The sequence below is a fragment of the Colobus angolensis genome, unplaced genomic scaffold (genome assembly GCF_000951035.1).
Source record: "Colobus angolensis palliatus isolate OR3802 unplaced genomic scaffold, Cang.pa_1.0 Scaffold251, whole genome shotgun sequence".
NCBI lineage: Eukaryota > Metazoa > Chordata > Mammalia > Primates > Cercopithecidae > Colobus > Colobus angolensis.
The window spans coordinates 900,626-920,628 of NW_012115722.1; the positions used below are offsets into that span (position 1 = coordinate 900,626).

Genomic DNA, 20,003 nt, shown 5'->3' on the forward strand with positions numbered 1-20,003 from the left:
CTGTGACCCTTGCTCAAGAGCTGGGTTGCAGAGATCACAGGCAAATCAGTCCCATGACCTGCTTTTGTAAAATAAAGTTTAACCACAACACAGTCATGCCCATTCATTTACATAAATGGCTGCTTTCACACAGACAGCGAGGTTGTGTAGATAAGACACAGACTGTAAGACCCACAAAGCCAAAACTACTTATTTCTGGCCTTTTACAAAAAAAATTTGCCCACCCCTGTTCAAAAGTCTTGATATTTGTGATTTGATGTCTACTGCACATTTTAGTAAAGAAGTTGAGGCTGCATAAAATAGTTCTGATGTAATGTGACTAATACCTAATAATGTAACATGACTAATGACAGCATACAACATAATAATTAATGCTAAATTAATTGATATCCAGATCACTTTCGCAAAAGAAAATGATATAAAAATTATCTTTATATTTGTGACAACCCAAGACTTGGCTGCTTCGTTCTAGGGGGGGCCCTAATGATGACAGACATAGCAAACAGCACAAGAAAATAAAAAGGAAATATTTTAGGAAGGTTTTGCACATGTCCCTTTCTGGTCAAATCAACTATAACTTCTACCATTGAAGTCCACACAAAATTAAAAAGAAATAAAAAAGGCCGCACGGTGGCTCACATCTGTAATCCCAGGACTTTGGGAGGCCAAGGCGGGCGGATCACGAGATTAGGAGATTGAGACCATCCTGGCCAACATGGTGAAACCCCATCTCTACTAAAAATACAAAAATTAGCTGGGTGTGGTGGCACGTGCCTGTAATCCCAGCTACTTAGGAGGCTGAGGCAAGAGAATCGCTTGAACCCAGAAGGCGGAGGTTGCAGTGAGCCGAGATCACACCACTGCACTCCAGCCTGGCGACATAGCGAGATTCTGTCTTAAAAAAAAAAGAAGAAAAAAAGAAAAGAAAGAAAAAGAAAACCATTATAATGACTTCAAAAATAAATAATTTTCAAACTACAAGGAACAGTTTCAGGAAGTCTTAATGCCACTGCGTGTGGACAGTCTAGTAAGTGGGAATCTTTATAGTGTAACAGTCTGTTTGACTACTTTCCCTTCTAACTTTCATCCTGGTACTCTACTCAATGTGGCATCAATAAAGACAATCTGAGACAATAACTGCAATAAGTCTTTCTTGATGTCTCCCAAAAATCCAGCACTTTTGAAATCTGCTCATTAAAATGATATTTTGGTGAGTTTTTCCCCTCCTTGGGCTGTGTAGGGAACAGAAAAGTTTTATGTCTGATAAACTTTTTATTGTTAAATATAGTGTTCTTACTTCTCAATGAAATCAACTTGTAATTACCTATAGCAACTGTAACTGACTACTCTTGCCCCATGTTATTTTGGCAACAAGCAGAGGCAACAGGTTCTTTTTTTTTGAGATGGAGTCTCGCTCTGTCGCCCAGGCTGGAGTGCAGTGGCCGGATCTCAGCTCACTGCAAGCTCCGCCTCCCGGGTTCACACCATTCTCCTGCCTCAGCCTCCCAAGCAGCTGGGACTACAGGCGCCCACCACCTCGCCCGGCTAGTTTTTTGTATTTTTTAGTAGAGACGGGGTTTCACCGTGTTAGCCAGGATGGTCTCGATCTCCTGACCTCGTGATCCGCCCGTCTCGGCCTCCCAAAGTGCTGGGATTACAGGCTTGAGCCACCGCGCCCGGCCGGCAACAGGTTCTTACTTGCCTTTAAGTCTCAATAAAATCAAAAAGATTTTAAGTACCTCAGCGTGTTTGGTGCACTCCCAGCTCCCACTAACCAAACTGTTAAATGAGCAGAAGATGTGACAAAATACAAAAGACTGTTAAGTTTAAAAGTCAAGTTTAAATTGTCCAAGACTTCCCCCCAAAATTAACCAATTCAATGTTTTATGCCAGCTAGTTTTTGAGAAAAAATTCTATTTAATAAAGGACAAAATATTTTCTTTACATTTCTAATTATAACCACTGCTCTATAAGAAAGACAGAAGCCAGAGTATGACAGTAGAGACTATGGTGATACTCGAATAAAATATATCACAAAAAATTTTGTACCATATTTAATAACATACATAATAGTGTGTCAAGAACTTCCCTCATAGGTTCAGTAGATATTCATCATCACCGTACATTTAAATAGCCCCCCCCCCTTTTTTTTTTGAGACTATAGTCTCGCTCTGTCGCCCAGGCTGGAGTGCAGTGTTGCGATCTCGGCTCACTGTAACCTCTGTCTCCCAGGTTCAAGTGATTCTCCTGCCTCAGCCTCCTATGTGGTGGGGATTACAGGTGTGTGCCACCACATCTGGATAATTTTTTTTGTTAAAAATAGCCCTATTTCTTATTCTCTATTTTCTATTTCCTTAGCCAAGAGCTAAGATATAAAAGATTTTCAGCTGGGCGCGGTGGTTCACACTTGTAACCCCAGCACTTTGGGAGGCTGAGGCAGGCGGATCACCTGAAGTCAGGAGTTCAAGACCAGCCTGGCCAACATGGTGAAATCCTGTCTCTACTAAAAATACAAAAATTAGCCGGGTGTAGTGGCACATGCCTGTAATCCCAGCTACTCGGGAGGCTGAGGCAGGAGAATTGCTTGAACCTGGGAGGCGGAGGTTGCAGTGAACCGAGATCGTGCCACTGCACTCTAGCCTGGGTGACAGAGCAAGACTCGGTCTCCAAAAAAAAAAAAGAGAAAGATTCCCACCCTTGTGATTACTTCCTCTGTTTCCTTAACTCCACACCTAGAGGAGCTTTAAAAGGCCGGTCCCTTCCTACCCATGTCACAGATCTTGAGGTAGGAGAAACTCACAAGTTGTAAATGGCCAGCTGGTACCATGAAGTCTAATGATGCCTTATCTGTCCAGTGCTGATCCTTGACATTCTCATGTCTGGGATGGGAAATCCATTTTGTAGAATGAAGGGAGACAGAAGGCGAAAGGGGAAAATGTGGCATAGGGAAGACACATTCTAGGAAGGAAATGGCATGGTGTGTGTATAAGAGAACCATCAATTCCCAACTGCAAGAATGTCATATGAATGACATGAACTTGCAAAAGAAAGCCTGGAGAGGTGGGAGGAGACCAGGACGTGGGTTTATGAACCACAGGAAAGAATCTAGAACTTACACTGAGGCTACTGACAGACACTAGCCTTTTTCACCAGTCAGATCTCTTTTCAGAATGATCTCTCTAGAAGGTACAAGCTTCTTCGTGCATAATTACTACACTTTTCTAGACAGGTTCCCAACGTAGTAACAAATGGGTACTGCATAAGCCAGAGAGCATTTAGGAAACACAGCTGATGGACTACATCACTAGGAAAGGAAAGAAAGGTTAGCCAAGGAGAAGCCTCCCTGCCAGAGTTCTAGAGTTTGGAAATGCTTTCCTTGACGGGTTGCAAGAAACAGGAGTCAAGCTTGCTGCTGACACAGCACATACTCCTTCTCAGTCATGGAGCAACGAATGCTCTGAAGAAATGGAGAATTTAGAAAAGTCTGAAGGGGTGGGGAAAAAAAAAAACAAAAAACTGATCATTCCCAGCTCAGAATCTATAACAAGAAGCTGCTCTCAGATGCCTCAAAACAAGCAATTCAAGATAAATGTAGTCCCTTGACACAGATAAATTGTAAAATTAACCATAAGTTTTCTAGATTTCAGGCAAAATATTCAAAACTCTTTACAGAAAAATCTAAAGCCCTTCAACATGATGTCTGGCTCTGTCAGCTTTCAGATTAAGCATTTGGGGAAAAAAATTAGGATAAAAATATTCACATACAGAGGAGAACCTCATTACATCATGTTTCATGGACTTGGGAGAAAAACTGAAAGTATGAAAAGGAGAGAAAAACTGCTACAGGGGCCCTTAGCTAAAGCTTCAAAATCACTGTATTATCCAAAGTAAAATACAAAATCAGGTAAGGAAGCAGAGATACTTCTCAAACAATATTCTCCAAACCAGAGCTTCTAACAGTAGAGGTTTCAATTCCTTGGGCAACCTCAGGAAGGTATGAAGAGAGTTGTGAAGACTCACAGGAAACCCTTACATTGTAAATAACACAGAAACCAGAACCGAACTGGGTTAATCAAAGAGGGTCATTATTTGTTCATCTAGCTTCAGGTAAAGCTTGATCCAGAGTTCAAAGTACACACCCAATACCCAGTTTCTCTCCTCCCCAAAGCTCATGAAAAAGAAAGAGAGAGTGGCCACAAAAGCTAGGGGCAGTCATTTGGGGGCCATGAGCTTTAGAATGGCCAAAAGAGGAAGGGGAAGAAATTTGAAACTGATCACATCATTACTGTTGGAACAAGGTCCACTTGAAGTCAGTGAGACCCCTGTTCTTAGGATGAAGTGAGATAATGCCTTACCTTTTTAAATTAAGCCTGTTTAGGTCTGGAATTGTTATTTGCTATCAAAAGAATCCTAATACTAAACAGAGACTGCAGTTGCAGAAATCACAGAGTTACTGAACAGTGGCCACGATGTAACTGAATAGTACAAACGCCTCAAGAACAACAAATACTTAACTGATTTGGGGCAAAAAATACTCATTTGCCACTATATGCAGATACAAAGAAGGATGAAGTCACAAATTACATCTCTAAGGAGCTTACAAGTTGACAAGTCTAATTCAAACACACATAAAACTATTTATGACCTTAGAAGTTAGGGGAGTGTTTACTGTTGTGGGGAACCAGACACTGGAAGGGAGCACTTCTAGGACACTGATACGTTTCATTTCTTGACCAGGGTGCTAGGTACACAGATATGTTTACTTTATGGCAATACTTCAAGCTGTATGTTTATGATATACGTTATATTTCAATACTGAAAATTCAATAGACGGGCCAGGCGCAGTGGCTCATGCCTGTAATCTCAGCACTTTAGGAGGCTGAGACGGCCAGATCACCTGAAGTCAGGAATTTGAGACCAGCCTGGCCAACACGGTGAAACCTTGTCTCTACTAAAACTACAAAAATTTGCTGGGCATGGTGGCCTGCACCTGTAATCCCAGCTACTCAGGAGGCTGCAGCAGGAGAATCACTCGAACCTGGGAGGCGGAGGTTGCAGTGAGCCAAGTGCCATTGCACACCAGCCTGGGTGACAAGAGCAAAACTCCATCAAGACAAAGAAAAAAATCAATAGACAAGTTGGAAGTTAAGAAAATCTCCCAGATATTAAACTAAAAAACAAATATAAAGATTGAAAATAAGGGAATAAACAGGAAAACTAGAGGAAGGGTCCAGAAGGTTAACTAAATCATACGGATTCCAAAGAGATGAGAAAACTGGAGAGGAAGAAATAACTAACAAAGCAGTTCAAGAAAATGCCCAACAATTGAAGGGCTGATTGAAAGCCCTACACAATGACAGTAAAATGAGTGAAAAATATCACTGTGAAATTGTAAAACATTCAAAAAAAAATCCAACAAAAAAAGCAACATAAAAGCTGAAGAAAAATTCAGAACTCTTAACATGAACTCTGTCAGGTAAAATACAGTAATGCAATGTCACTAAGATTCTGAAAAAAATATTATTTCCTACCAAGATTTTCATACTGGAAGAAGCTACACATGCCAAAGTGGAATAAAGATCATTGAAGACATTTAACGTCTTAAAAATTTACCTCCTAAGCATCCTTTCTGAAGAAACCATTGCAGCACATGCTCCACCAAAATAAGAAAACAGTCAGGAAAGAGCGAGGCCAAGATGCAGGAATGTGAGGAGTCCACAAAAGAGAGAAGTAAGGGAATCCGCTGGATTACAATGAAGAGATCAGAGAAGGGGATCCCCATGCATCAGGCATAGAACGCCAGATTGGAGCAGACAAGAAGACTCTGAAAGACATTGCTCCAAGAAAATGAAACGGACAGAATATCTGATGGTTCTGAAGCTCTTGAGAAGAAGAGATTTGGTGGAGAGCAAGGGATTTAATTAGTCGTAACTACGTAGAAAACTACATAGAAAACTATAGAAATACACAAAAAACAACACTACTATTAATGCAAGAAAAAAGTTGAAAAGAAAAGGATAACAGATCACAGGTTCTGGAAGGCATTCTTATGTATATAATAACTATAAAGGCTGAATAGCGATACAATCAAAATTACAGTAAACCTATTATGGGAATCAGAAGCATGCACATGTGTAGGCAGGCAGGGAGAAAGACGAGAGCTAAGTAAATCGTCATCCTCCATATCAGGAAGCCAATATATAATGTTCAAAACAATATACGTATGTTATCAACTACCAAAAGCATTACCTGAAAGAAAAGAGTAGAAATGATTGCCTGTGGAAAGGAAAATGGGAAGAAAAGGTGTAAATAACTTCTGCATTTTTTTTTCCTTAACAAACCTTATAGAAATTTTTGACTTGCAAAAATTATACGAATAATTTTGATAAAAGCTAAAAATAACACAGTATTGAATGCTTACTACGTTCTAATTACTGCTGTTATGTTCTTAGCACTTTACAGGTGTTTAATTCTCACAATCTTGAGGTGGATACAGCTCTGATCACTATTTTACAGATGAGAAAACTGAGTCACAAAGGATTTAAGTAACGTGCTTAAGGTCCCATAGCTAATTAATACCAATACGAATGATGTCATTCAGTAGTACAGAATTTAACTGCCTAATCAATGTCATGGACAGTAAAGTCTATTCCACTGTTCTGTGATCCCTTGCTCATCACATTAATATATCATTAAAAGTTCAGTTATCCTTGAAGAAAATATTTGCAAGTCATATATCTGATAAGGAATTAATATCTAGAATACATAAGGAACTCATAAAACTCAACAACTAAAAAACAGCCAAATTCAAAAATGGGCAAACAACTTGAATAGACATGTCTCCAAAGAAGATATATAAATGGCTAAGAACATGAAAAGATGTTCAACGTCATTAATCATTAGGAAAATGCATATCAAAACCACAAGGAAATACTACTTCATACTCATTAGGATGGCTGTTATCAAAAAACAGGGAACAGTAGACAGGGACAGTGACAGTAACAGCAACAGTAAGCGTTGGCATAGATGTGGAGAAATTAGAACCCTTGTGCATTGCCAGCGAGAATGTAAAACAGTTCAGTCGCTGTAGAAAACAGTACAGCGGTTCCTCAAAAATGTCAACATAGACCTATCATTCGATCCAGCAATCCTACACAAAAGTACATACACAAAAGTATATACACAAAAAAGGTATATACACAAAAGTACTGAAAGCGGAGACTCACACAGATATTTGTATACCAATGTTCACAGCAACTTTATCCACTATAGCCAAAAGATGAGTGGTATGAATAGCCAATGGATGACTTCATCAACAAAATGTGGTATATTCATACAATGGAATATTATTCATCTTTAAAAAGGAATTAAATTCTGATACATGCCCTAACATGGATGAATCTTGAGGACATTATGTTAAGTAAAATGATTGTATTATTTCGTTTTCATGCTGCTCATAAAGACATATCCAAAACTGGAAACAAAAAGAGGTTTAATCGGACTTACAGTACCACATGGCTGGGAGGCCTCTGAATCATGGCAGGAGGCAAAAGGCCTTCTTACATGGCAGTGGCAAGAGAAAAATGAGGAGGAAGCAAAAGCGGAAACCCCTGATAAACCCACCAGATCTCGTGAGACTTATTCACTATCAAGAGAATAACCCGGCAAAGATCAGCCTCATGATTCAACCACTTCCTCCTTGGTCCCTCCCACAACATGTGGGAATTCTGGGAGATACAATTCAAGTTGATATTCGGCCAGGGATGCAGCCAAACCATATCAATAATCTAGACACAAAAGGTCACATATCGTATGATTCCACTTATATGAGGTACCTAGAATAGTCAAATATAATATAGACAGAAAGCAGAACAGTGGTTACCAGGAAATGGGGGAAGGAGAAATGGGGAGTAATTGTTTAAATGGGTACAGAGATTCGGTGTGGGATGATGCTTAATGCCACTCAACTGTACAGTTAATATGGTTATAATGCTTAATTTTATGTATATTTTATTGCAATAAAAAAGGATAAAAGGGAATGAGCTATTGATATACATGACAACATGGATGAATCTCAAAATAACTATGCTAAGTTAAAGAATCCAGACACGAAAAAGTGCATATATATAATTCCATCTGTTTAAAATTCTAGGAAATGCCAACTCATCCAGTGACAGAAAACAAATCCAGGCTAAATCTGTGGCTCACACCTGTAATTCCAGCTCTTTGGAAGGCGGAGCAAGGAGGATCTCTTCAGGCCAGGATTTCAAGACCAGCCTGGGAAAGATATTGAGACCCAGTCTCTACAAACAAATAAAAAACAATAAAAAAAGAAAATAGATCTGTTAGGAAGAGGAATTGCAAAGGGACACAAGAAAACTTCTGAAATAATGGGGTATGTTCATTATCTTGATAGTGGGGATAGTTTCACAGGTGTGTTGAAACTTATAAAACTATAAATGTTCAATATGTATAGCTAATTGTATATTAATTATTCCTGAATAAAGCCATTCACAGAGGGGAGAAAATGTAGCCATTCTTATAGGCTTAGTCTTCTTTTGACAAATGGGAGACGTTACTGCTGGTCATCCTTTCTCACCGGTGCTGAAACACTGCCACTCTCTTTGTTGGTAAAAAGTTACAGGACGGTATTTACGCATTTCTCCCCTGCTCTGCCTCTTCTAATCTAGACCATCATATCCCTAGTCTGGATTACTTTGGTCCCCTCTGTGAGTTCTCCTGTTTCTCATATTGCTTCCCTTCTTCTACTCTTCAGTGGCTCCCCATCTCACTCCAAATCCAAACCTGCTACTTTGTATTCTAACACGACAAAGCCCTATCTTACGCCACCCATTTACTTGTCCCTTTGTCTTCATTTCGTTTCCTCTTCTCTCACTCTATTCCATCCACACTTGTTGCTTCTGAAACATCCCAATCATGTTCTATCTTTCCGCCTATCTGCTCCCCCTTGAAATTTCTCAGTGGCTCATTCTCTCCTTCCAATCTGCTTAAATGTTACCCCCTAAACAAGGCCTTGCCTGGCTCTCCTATCTAAAATTGTAAGATTATCCCTCACCCTTGTTACACAATCTACTTTTATTTTCTGTTTTCCCTTGCTAGAATGGGAGCTCGATGAGGGAAGGGATTTTTGTCCCTCTTGTTCACTGCTACATGCTCAGCATCTAGACAACTGTCTAGCAAATAGTAGATGCTTATTGTTAAATGAAAAAATAGTTGCATAGGCATGAAAAAAAAATGTAACTTTGTAGATCAAATAAGTTTCCCCCCGTCCTTTGGTCTTCTTGGTTCTTCATGGGAGACCTTATTGTTAAATGAATAAATAATTGGCTGGTCACCCCAAAAAATGTGACTTACAAGACCAAACAAGGTTTACTGAGCAGTATAAGTGATTTCAAAAATCAATGACAAGGCATAGCATGATACAATAAAACAAAGCTAGATCAAATAAGCTTTGATATTTTAAACAGGGATGCTGGGAAGCTAGGATAACATTAAATATCACAGCGTTTTTATGAATACTCCAAAACTCCAAGTTGCAATTATAAACTAGCTTTTCATGGTCTCAGTGATGAACTGAGAAATATAGAGCAAGTCATGTTAAAATAGAGATTCAAGAATTATGGGAACAAATTTCCATCCTTAAGGGGATGCAATTTTTCCCAAATCAAAGACAGGAATGGAAATCCTAGAATTCCAAGAACATTATTGCAAAGTCTCTACTTTCCAGGCTATCACATGACATGCCCAACAGGAAACATGGATCAGCTTCTTCCTTTTGTGTGCCTTCCTGGGGTTTTGTTTGTTTGTTTGTTTGTTTGTTTTTGAGACGGAATCTTGCTCTGTTGCCCAGGTTGGAGTGCAGTGGCGCAATCTCGGCTCACTGCAACCTCTGCCTCCCAGGTTCAGGCAATTCTCCTGCCTCAGCCTCCCGAGTAGCGGAGACTACAGGTACGCACCACTACGCCCAGCTAATTTTTGGATTTCTAGTAGAGACAGGGTTTCACGACGTTGGTCAGACTGGTCTTAAACTCCTGACCTCGTGATCCACCCGCCTCGGCCTCCCAAAGTGCTGGGATTACAGTCGTGAGCCTCTGCACCCAGCTGCCTTCCTGGCTCTTTATGGGAGGCCTGGAAAATAATGTCAAGAATACGCAATACTTGGCACTAGTTTAAAATCTTAAGAATTGCTTTTCTAGAAAGACAATTTCACCAAGAATGTTTCCTTCCAAACCAAGAAACAAAAATGGTAGCCAATAGTTACTGTTGATCTAAGTGATGTTTCTGAAGGTGTTCCAGTCAAAGAACAAGGTGCTGTACCATATTAAACAATGGGTTTTTAATGCCTTCCCCGCTAAAGTTCGTTTTTTATAACTAGGAGTAACAAGCAATTGCCAGCAAAGCTGGAATAGGAAAATCAAATATTCTACCTATTTACATATGGTTCCCCGAAGCCATTCCTGATTAAAACTTGTACCATTTCAATCTTCCTACTGGAGGTATCTATTAACTAGAACGGCATGTGAAAGCCAATGAATTTAGTATATAATTACACGTATCCTATACAAATTACTTCTCAATGACCTCTACTCATGAAAATAAACCAAAGAGGGATGACTGGCTCATTATAAATCTACAAGAAGATTTCCCTGGGAAAAGGTATTGAGAGCAGAGTCTTGAAAGATCTTAAGCTTCAATTGAATTTAATTTCAGCAGGAAGCAATCACTTCTGTATCTGAATTCCCAATGCATTTTACGTGAACCTCTCCAGTGGCAAGGAACACTTTCCAACTTAAATCCCTGCTCTTGTCACTAAGTAACAATGTGACCTTGGCCAAGCCACTTCCCTTCTCAGTGTTTTCATTTGTAAAATGAGAGGCTAGCATCAAGTGATTTCAAAAGTCTCTTTCAGATATAATGTTTCATCATTTCATAATTATAATCAAAAGAGCCCCCCTAACCTCACCTATTACCTCTAAGTGAGAAAGCCACGGATTTACCTTTGGAGTTCCCATACTGTCTAGACAAACGAGTTCGAGGACACAGAAAAAAACACAATTCTCTGAAGTATCCACTCTCTGTGGACCTCCTTAAGCCTTTCTCAACCTCAACCAAGGTTTTAAACCAAATGATTCTCTTCAAGTCCACCTTTATCATAGTTCTGGCATTCTGCCAAGGATTATAAGACCAGAAAATTAAACAGATATCACTTGTCACTTAGAAGACATGCACCCACCACAGAGTTTCAAGGCATATGCTTTGTGCACCATCTGACCCAGACCCACATGCTTTGTACACCATCTAACACATAGCCAGACACCTACAGAAAGGTTCTGTTTCATCAAATGAGATAATCTGATGCATTCCAATCATCTGAGAGTATGTGCTAGAAAGCTACAGCAGATGTGGGTGAGAAGTAAAACTGGAGAAAGGAAGACACCAAGACCTGCAAGAAAGAGCAAGTGGAACGTCCCCTTAACCTTTCCAGAGGTGGACATTTTAAAAACCCAAGTCCCTGGCCAGGTGAAGTGGCTCACGTCTGTAATCCCAGCACTCTGGGAGACCGAGGCGCGCAGATCATGAGGTCAGGAGTTCAAGACCAGCCTGGCTAGCATGGTGAAATCCCATCTCTACTAAAATTACAAAAAATTAGCTAGGCATAGTGGTGCGTGCCTGTCATCCCAGCTACTCGGGAGGCTGAGGCAGGAGAATCCATTGAACCCGGAGGCGGAGGTTGCAGTGAGCCAAGATTGTGCCACTGCACTCTGGCCTGGGAGATAGAGCAAGACTCTGTCTCAAAAAATTTAAAAAGTAAAAAAATAAAATAAAACCCCTGAGACAGCTACACTGCTGGGATAAGAAACACCTGCTCATAATGCACACAGCCTTAGCTGTTCAGATTCTGAAGTCTGGATATTTGTGCTCAAATCCTAACTCTGCTAATTACTTGCTGCATCACCACGAACAAGTTAATCAACCTTCTGTGACTCGGTTTCCTCATCTGTAAAATGAGGATAGCAATAGTACTTCATTACTATTTTGTTCTTTGAATTGTTGGGAAGATAAAATGAGTCAATGCATGTAAAATGCTTATAACAGCATGTGGCACATAGTAGGTGCTCAATAAATGAGCATTCCCAGTATTGCTACTATTATTAGATGGAGTTCTGAGAATTTCTGAGGTTAAGAGAACAAAGGAGTTTCTACACTGCTCTTACAGATTCAAAGTCTGCAGTTGTCTCTTCTGGGTGACAATTGCAAGTACCAACATTTCTATATTTATATGTAATTTATATTTGTATCCTTTATCAGTCTTAATTACTCCTGAGCATAGAAACTATTCATTAGACATTTAAATTCCTTTCTGAAAGATATTCTAGGTTTCAAAAACTACTTGATCACCCACGCGAAGGGAGTACAATAGGACTATTAAACTGGAGGGCTGAGAGTAATTGGGAGCACAAAGACATCTTTGTAGAGCTTTGTACTATCACATACCACTGCTTCAGGTTTGGAGAGTTGTCTCCTTAAGAAAGAAACTAACCCCATTGTTCGTTCACATCAGAGTTCTTGGATGTGATAGTTCTTAAATCCCTGGCAAGTCCTTATTAAAGATCAGAGGATCTCAGTTCTTTCCATTAGGACAGCATTAAATCCCTTCAAGCGATTTTCTTAGGTCAGCATCATTATTTGAGATGCCAGAGAAAGTGGTGAAATTTCCAAATGCTAAACCTGTTCCTCGTTTCAGACTGAAGATACAAGGTAAAGTTAGAAAAAATGAGTAGTTCTGAGGAAATTTTTGAGACTGAGAAATTGTAAGAAAATTTAAAGAGTACTTTAAAGATCTTTTTTTTCTTGAGTCTCTTTTCCAAAACAGTCATTTTAGTAAACAAAAAACAAATAACAATAACAAAAATCCAGTCAAATAACTAGAGTTGTCAGAAATAATGACCCTTGAAAGTTCCAGTCATTCCCTGATGGGATATCCAGAATTCTGGTTTTCCAAACATCTTTCAGTAAATCAGACAGGAGAGCTAATACTATGTCTTGTATTCCTTTGCCAAATAATCAGGCACAAAAGAAAGTCAACAGAGGTCATGCTCTCCTCGATCTGTTCAACTACCATTTTTGTAATTCTATTCTAAGGAACAATGAGGGCCATAAACACACAGAAACAATAATAGAAGAAGAGAAATTTGGGTGGGCTACTAAGAGGTAGGCTATGATCTCTGTTTCAAGGGGATTATATATCAGAAAATGCAAGAACAAGTCTACCACAGCCACCCAACAAGGTCTAAAACTGCAGAACTGGGTAGAGGCCTAGGGAGTTTCCTGAAAATGGAGGACTATCTGCTTACAAAACCTACCTCAACTGCTTCTGGCAAGGAAGGACAGTAGTTACAAACTGTATGAAGCCAAGAGCAAGTCCATATTTGACAAATCAAGATAGTGATGTCAACCATAATAAAATATTTTGGCAAGTCTGGAAATGTGCACCTGTGGGAACCTGGAAAGATTTGACAGATTTTTGTTTTCCCAGCTCTTTATCAGCAAGTTAATTATAGCAACTGTACAATCTCCTCTGAGCTGTAGAGAAAGACAGTTGGCTGTATGAAACCAAGAGGCTGCTCTCCTGGGCACATGAGAGACAAATGACAGTAGTGCTTACGTGCGAAAATATTCTGAGTACAGTATAACGATGAGCCAGCTAGCATGGCTAGATGAGAAGGAGGCATATTCTGCAGACATACGGGTGTGACAAGACTAAAAGGTACACATGATACACACACAAGCATGTGCATGTACACACGCAAGCATACATGCAAACATGTTCGTGTATGTGTGTATCTCCAGAGCCTAAACAACTCGGGTCATATTATCACACACAGGGCTGCTTTTTCGCAGAGCAGACCGTACCTTCACAGCTATAACTGTACACTGCCACCGCTGACCTGTCCACCAGATTTTCATCATGATGCCAGCTCACTGCCATTTTCCCCATGCCAAAATAAGGTTCCTCTTTCAGGTATGGCATTTTCTGAGGATCCATGAAATTCAGCAAAGTTACGTTGTATGCTGCTCTGCTTTTAATGTCCACTTCATCATGTCCATCGTAGGATGACCCCATCCCAACCCTGGGGAAATCGGCAGACATACACAATGGCACAGCATCCTCATTAGCCTTCTCTTTGGCAGCAAGTTCTTCCAAAGCCTGGATGGTTTCTATCTGCAGGTAGTCATTGAGCTTAAGGAAGGTCTCACAAGCAGCGGCTATTTCAGCCTCGGGGTATTTTATATTAGACCCTTTCACTGGCCAGGGGACCGTGAAGAGCCTGGTGTTCAGGTACTTGTAGGTACAGCCTGGATTACCAATGAGGATGCGAGATACCGGAGTGAGCAGATCTTTGCCTTGGATCCTAACCAGGTCCCGAAATAAGCAGCCATGCTTGTGCAGTGTGAGAAAGGCTTCTTGAACCTCTTTATGGAGCTCCTCAGATACACTGCTGGCTTCTCGGAGAATTAGTTTGGGATATTTCAGCTGCCACTAAAACAAAACCAAAGCAAAAACAGACGTTGATGTATAGTTACAATTGTATTATTTCCAAAGGTGTGTTTCTTTGTAAGCATTTGGGGAGTTGTTGGGGGACTACCTGGTGGTTATTTCTAAACAGGAGTCACATCTTCCTAGTCCAAAACAGAAAACCAAATAAAACAAATGTCATCAAACTCTACAGTCAAGATTTTCAAGTTCAAGCTCAAATTACTAACAATCTTTAATAAAAAACAAAAAATAATAATGTGGGTCCTGATACACCAGAATTACTCTGTGACCACTTTTTCTCACCCTAAATCTCAACACCATTTTATTAACTGCTTATTATCTAAAATATTTATTAAGCGCTTACTATGTACCAGGTACTATTGTAAATTATTTGTGAGCATTAGCTCATTTTAACTCTATGCATAGCATTATTATCTCCAGTTTATAGATAAGGCCACTGAAACAAAGAGACATTAATTTGACCAAAGACATTAATTTGCCCAAAGTCATACAGCTGGCAAATATTGGAGCTGGAATTTAAAACCCCCGGACACCAACCCCTGGCTTCCAGGGCATGAGTTCTTAACCATGAGTATGCATTGTCTCTCAATAAATGACAAACTGGTTTCTGCTTAACACTTTCACAAAAAGAGAACTCACTTCTCTTCAGGAGTCAGACATTAAGTTCCATGAACACAAAAGTCATGGTAATTTTGCTCATGACTATAATACAAGTGCCCAGAATTTACTCAGTAAATGGTAAAGGAATGAAATAAATGGACTTGTGGATGGATGAATGAGGTGTTATTACATTGCAATTCTAGAAAGTTCTAATAATTCTTTTTTTTTTTTTTGAAAGTTCTAATAATTCTACTGGTGTCACTGGAGAAGAGTAATATTAGCCAATTCCCTCCCCTAATAAAGAAATACATGGAATGATTAATGTAGGTTAGGGCTGCATTAGCTTTTCAGCTACCAGTTTCCTTAGGACTTGGCATGTGAATCGGTGTCAGGCTGGAGTTTCCTGATTCTGTACAATGCAACTGATTTATTGTAACCAAATCACAGGATTTTACATTTACCTCTGTAACGTTTGATCGGATCTGTTCCTTCCTAATTTTAGGCTGTCTTAAAGAAACAGTCAGACGTGATCAACACATTAACCTGTCCTCCCTGTATTGTGCTGCACACCATTGTTAAGATACCTTCCTTCTCTGTCTTCATTCAGTAATTACCATTCATATGACAGACAGGGCAAGTCCAGTAATCTTCCATACATTTTTTTTTTTTTCATGCAACATCTGTTTATTGAGCATCTACCACCAGGTGGAAATAAGGTCCCTGCTCTCACAAAGCTTTCCACCAAATCAAGTAAATAAATAAAGAAAAGCAACCCCAAATTGTGTTAAGTACTAAGACAGAAACAAACCAGTAGGAAATCTTATTAGAGCAGGAAGAATTCTCTAAGGAGATGGGATTTAAGCTGAGATCTTCAGGAAAAGAAGGTACCAGAAATATGACAAGTCAGAGAAAATGCTTCCCAGAAAGAGAGACCAAAGAAGCCAAAGGCACTCAGAAAAAAGACCAATCTATTCTAGGGGCAAAAAAAAAAAGGCTTGTTTTACTAGAGCACAAGAGCCAAAGACAGAGTGACGTGCAATGAGGAGGCAGACGAAGGCGGAGGCCAGATCACACACACCCTTAGAGGTCATGGTAAGGAATCTGGAGCTAACTCTAGATGTACTGGAGGATGTAGAAGGGAGAAAAATAACTTGATTTACATCTTATACAAATCGCTCTTAGTTATAATATCAGGCATGGATTGGAAAGAGGCACATGTGAGCGTGGAATGTGCTATTCCAATCATCTGGGAGAAAAGTGATGATAGTTTGGACTAAAATAGAGGCAGAGATAAGTGGACAGATGAAATACATTATGTTGTAGGTAGAACAAAAGGATGTGTTTATGAATTAGATGTAAGGGATAAAAAAAGATAGAAGTCTTTTGGGGTTTTTGGTTTTTCTTGAGATGGCGTTTCACTCTTGTTGCCCAGGCTAGAGTGCAATGGCGTGATCTCGGCTCACTGCAACCTGCGCCTCCCGGGTTCAAGTGATTCTCCTGCCTCAGCCTCCTGAGTAGCTAAGATGACAGGCATGCACCACCACACCCGGCTAATTTTGTATTTTTAGTAGAGACGGGGTTTCTCCCTGTTGCTCAGGATAGAAGTTAAGGATACATTCCAGATTTCTGGATTTAACAACTAAATAAGTAATTTGCTATTTTGTGAAATAAGGAAAACTGAAAAAAAGAGAAATAGTAGAAAGAAGGGGGAAATGAAACATTCACTCTGGAGCTGCAGTCTTGAAAACACCTATGAAACCTCCAGGTGAAAATATGGGGGGGAATTAGATGTGCACATCTGGAGCTCAGAAGAGAAAGGAGGGCAGAGGAACACAATGTCGGGGTGATCAGCACACAGCTTGGTTTTAAAGGCCTAGAAATGAATGAGATCACCTAGGGAAACGGTACAAATATCCAAAGGAAACCAAAGCTATTTCCTGAGTCACAGCAGAAGCCTCAACAAAGGAGAACCAGCAGAAAACCAGCAGAGTGTATTAATGCAGAAGCTACAAGAGGAGAGCATTTCTAGAAGGATGGGGTAGTCAACTATGTCACCTGACACTGAGGGGCCAAGTGAGATGATGCCAGATGATCCAGTAGATTTGGCAGCATGGAAATCACTTATGGCAATGACAAGAGCAATCTCAGTAGAGAGCTGGGTATGGAAGTCAGATTGGAGTAGGCGAAGACGGAATGAAAAAGGAGGAAGTGAAATGGCATGTAGAGATGTCTCTGAATGGTTCTGCTATGAAGGGGAGTAGAAAAATGGAGCTTTTGATAAAGGAGAAGACTAGACTAAGCAACAATCTCTAATGATGGAAGATGCTAGAGAATACTAGAGTTTCTCAGTACACTCACAAGAATGATACAAGAGAAAGAGGCTGATGATGCAGAGAGAGTGAATAACCAAAGAAGTGGAGACCTTGAGTGTCTAGAGCAGTAGCCCCCCAGTCAGGTATATAGGGATTTGTAAGGCAATCTGCTAGAGTGGTGGGGCACACGGGAGAGATAGAACTGCTTTATTTTTAATATAAAATAAAAGAAATCAAGCATTCTTAAAATATGTATGCATATACACACACACACACACACAAATAGGTTTAATATGAATATTATTATAAAACAGACACAAGTACATAAGTACTACTACCAGCATACTACCGGTGGTGTGCTGGAGTCACTCCACACCGGCTCATGAGAGCTCACTGTGTACATCTCTTTCCAATCAGGCATTCAGTAACACCATGATGGTGCTTGAAACTGTCCACAGTGAGAGTATTTACACTGCGGAAATCAAAAAACACTAAAAATCAAGGCTGGTTCTCTTCCCCTACAGGCCACTTGGTAAACATTCTCTAGGACATCACTATATGTGCTTATCTACTGATAGCAGTATGTGATCAAAAATATTTGGATAGAAGAGAAGATACTTCTTATATTGGAATAGGCTAGAAGGAGAAAGAAGGTATGAATTCAGATAGGATGATAAATGTAATAATAGTAGCCAGATGAGTAAGTTCTAGGGTTTCTTTTGGAGGGGTGGTGGTTACAGAAAGCTCTGACTTTCTTAGTGAAGTTAACGTGAATCACTAGCTAAGAATGCATGCTGGTCATTAGAGCTATTTGCTAAATAGTTCTGGATTCCTCCCCTGCTACCCAGCTTTTTGGGCCCAGTATAAAATTACACTTCCTGGCCCCCTCATGATGGATGAAACATGGGATTACTTCTGTCCAGTGAAAAATGATGGTCATCCTTCCAGCCTGGAACATGTCATTGTCACTGCAAGACCCTCCAGCATACTCTGCACCCCTCTGCCACAGCAACCAGCTGGTGGCTGCTTGGATCTCTGAGCTACTTTAATGGGTAATGACTCTGTGCCAACCCACAAATGATACATAAAATGGACAAGAAATATCATTGTGTGGAGCCACTGAGATTTGAGAGTTATCAGTTACTATATCATAATCCAGCCTGTTCTGACTGAGGCAGAGTGCAGGAGATATTATAGAAGACATGAAGAAAGTGGGAGGAAGTACATATAAGAAAAATCAATGAATCAAGTTTGAATGTGAAAAAATGACTTTACTAGGTAAGTGTGGTAGGACTGCTCTGCTTCTCAAAATGCCTATCTGAGGTGTTGACCATGAACTGAAAGTGACAAAGAAAGGAGTCATGTGGCATACCACTATGGACTGTCATTGAGACTGTCAGGAATCCATTAAGGATTTAGAGTTTCCATATTTCAGTTATCCCCATTGGAAAACAGAAACAGTGATATCGTACTTTCTATTTACATAGCTTATGAAGAAAGCAATGCAATCCTGTAGGCAGAGACCAGATATTCTGGAGCCATGAGCAGTAACTCTAATTCTATCGCTATACTGGTTACTTTCTAAGCAAGTCCCTGAGGCCCCAGTATACTCAAAGCAATGATGAAGAAGTGATGAAGAAGGTAATTTCTTCACACGGTCTTAACACCTCCAGTACTCTCTGAATGGTCTTTAGTATAAAATAATAAAGAAAAGTATGGTAATTCCAAAGAACTCTGTTTCTGAACACACTCCCCTCTGGGACTAAGAAAGGAACACTGAAAATAATGCACTCATATGCACAAGCGCCTGCCCTCCCCCCATTGAAATCTTGCTGCCCTTGTTCAACATACACTGGGTCTCAGCACTATGTAAGATCTATTTAATACAGGGAAATTATAACCCTATGGACCAGGAAAACCATAAAATCACATAAATATCATCTGTAAATACCTTGACATAAAAAACAGCATAAAAAGAAAATAATGGCATGGGAAAATATTCCATTTTTTTTCCACTTAGATCATGTCCCTTTTCTCTTTGACCATAAGTGCTTCTATTCCTGCAGTCCTCAAGTGTCCAGCTTTTAAGTACTTCCCCAAGGCTCTTCCCCCAACTCCACACCTAGATGGTCTTTCCCATCCCTGGGTCATTTTCTCATAGAAACCTTTCCTGAATCTCCACCCTCAAATAGGTGCCCTCTGTTATCACTCCACACACTTTACTTCTCTTTCATAGCACTTATCTATTTGTAACTATATTTATTTAAACTATTATTTGTTTAATAATCTGTCCTGTAAGATCACAAGCTCCTAGAAGAAGACAGTATTAGTGGCCAGGAGCAGTGGCTTACGCCTGTAATCCCAGCACTTTGGGAGGCTGAGGCAGGTGGATCACCTTATGTCAGGAGCTCGAGACCAGCCTGGCCAACAAGGTAAAACCCCGTTTCTACTAAAAATACAAAAATTAGCTGGGTGTGGTGGCAGGCATCTGTAATCCCAGCTATTCAGGA

The 20,003-nt window shown here is 40.0% G+C and overlaps 1 protein-coding gene across 1 annotated transcript in view; it reads right to left on the reverse strand.

Annotated features, from left to right (window-relative positions):
• The window catches only part of FTO (fat mass and obesity associated), a 410,630-nt gene that overhangs the window by 273,760 nt on the left and 116,867 nt on the right, over positions 1-20,003 (reverse strand). The window contains exon 3 of the mRNA XM_011946598.1: positions 13,936-14,563. Within this exon, the coding sequence (XP_011801988.1) occupies positions 13,936-14,563 (628 nt within the window). The remainder of the gene's footprint in view (positions 1-13,935; positions 14,564-20,003) is intronic.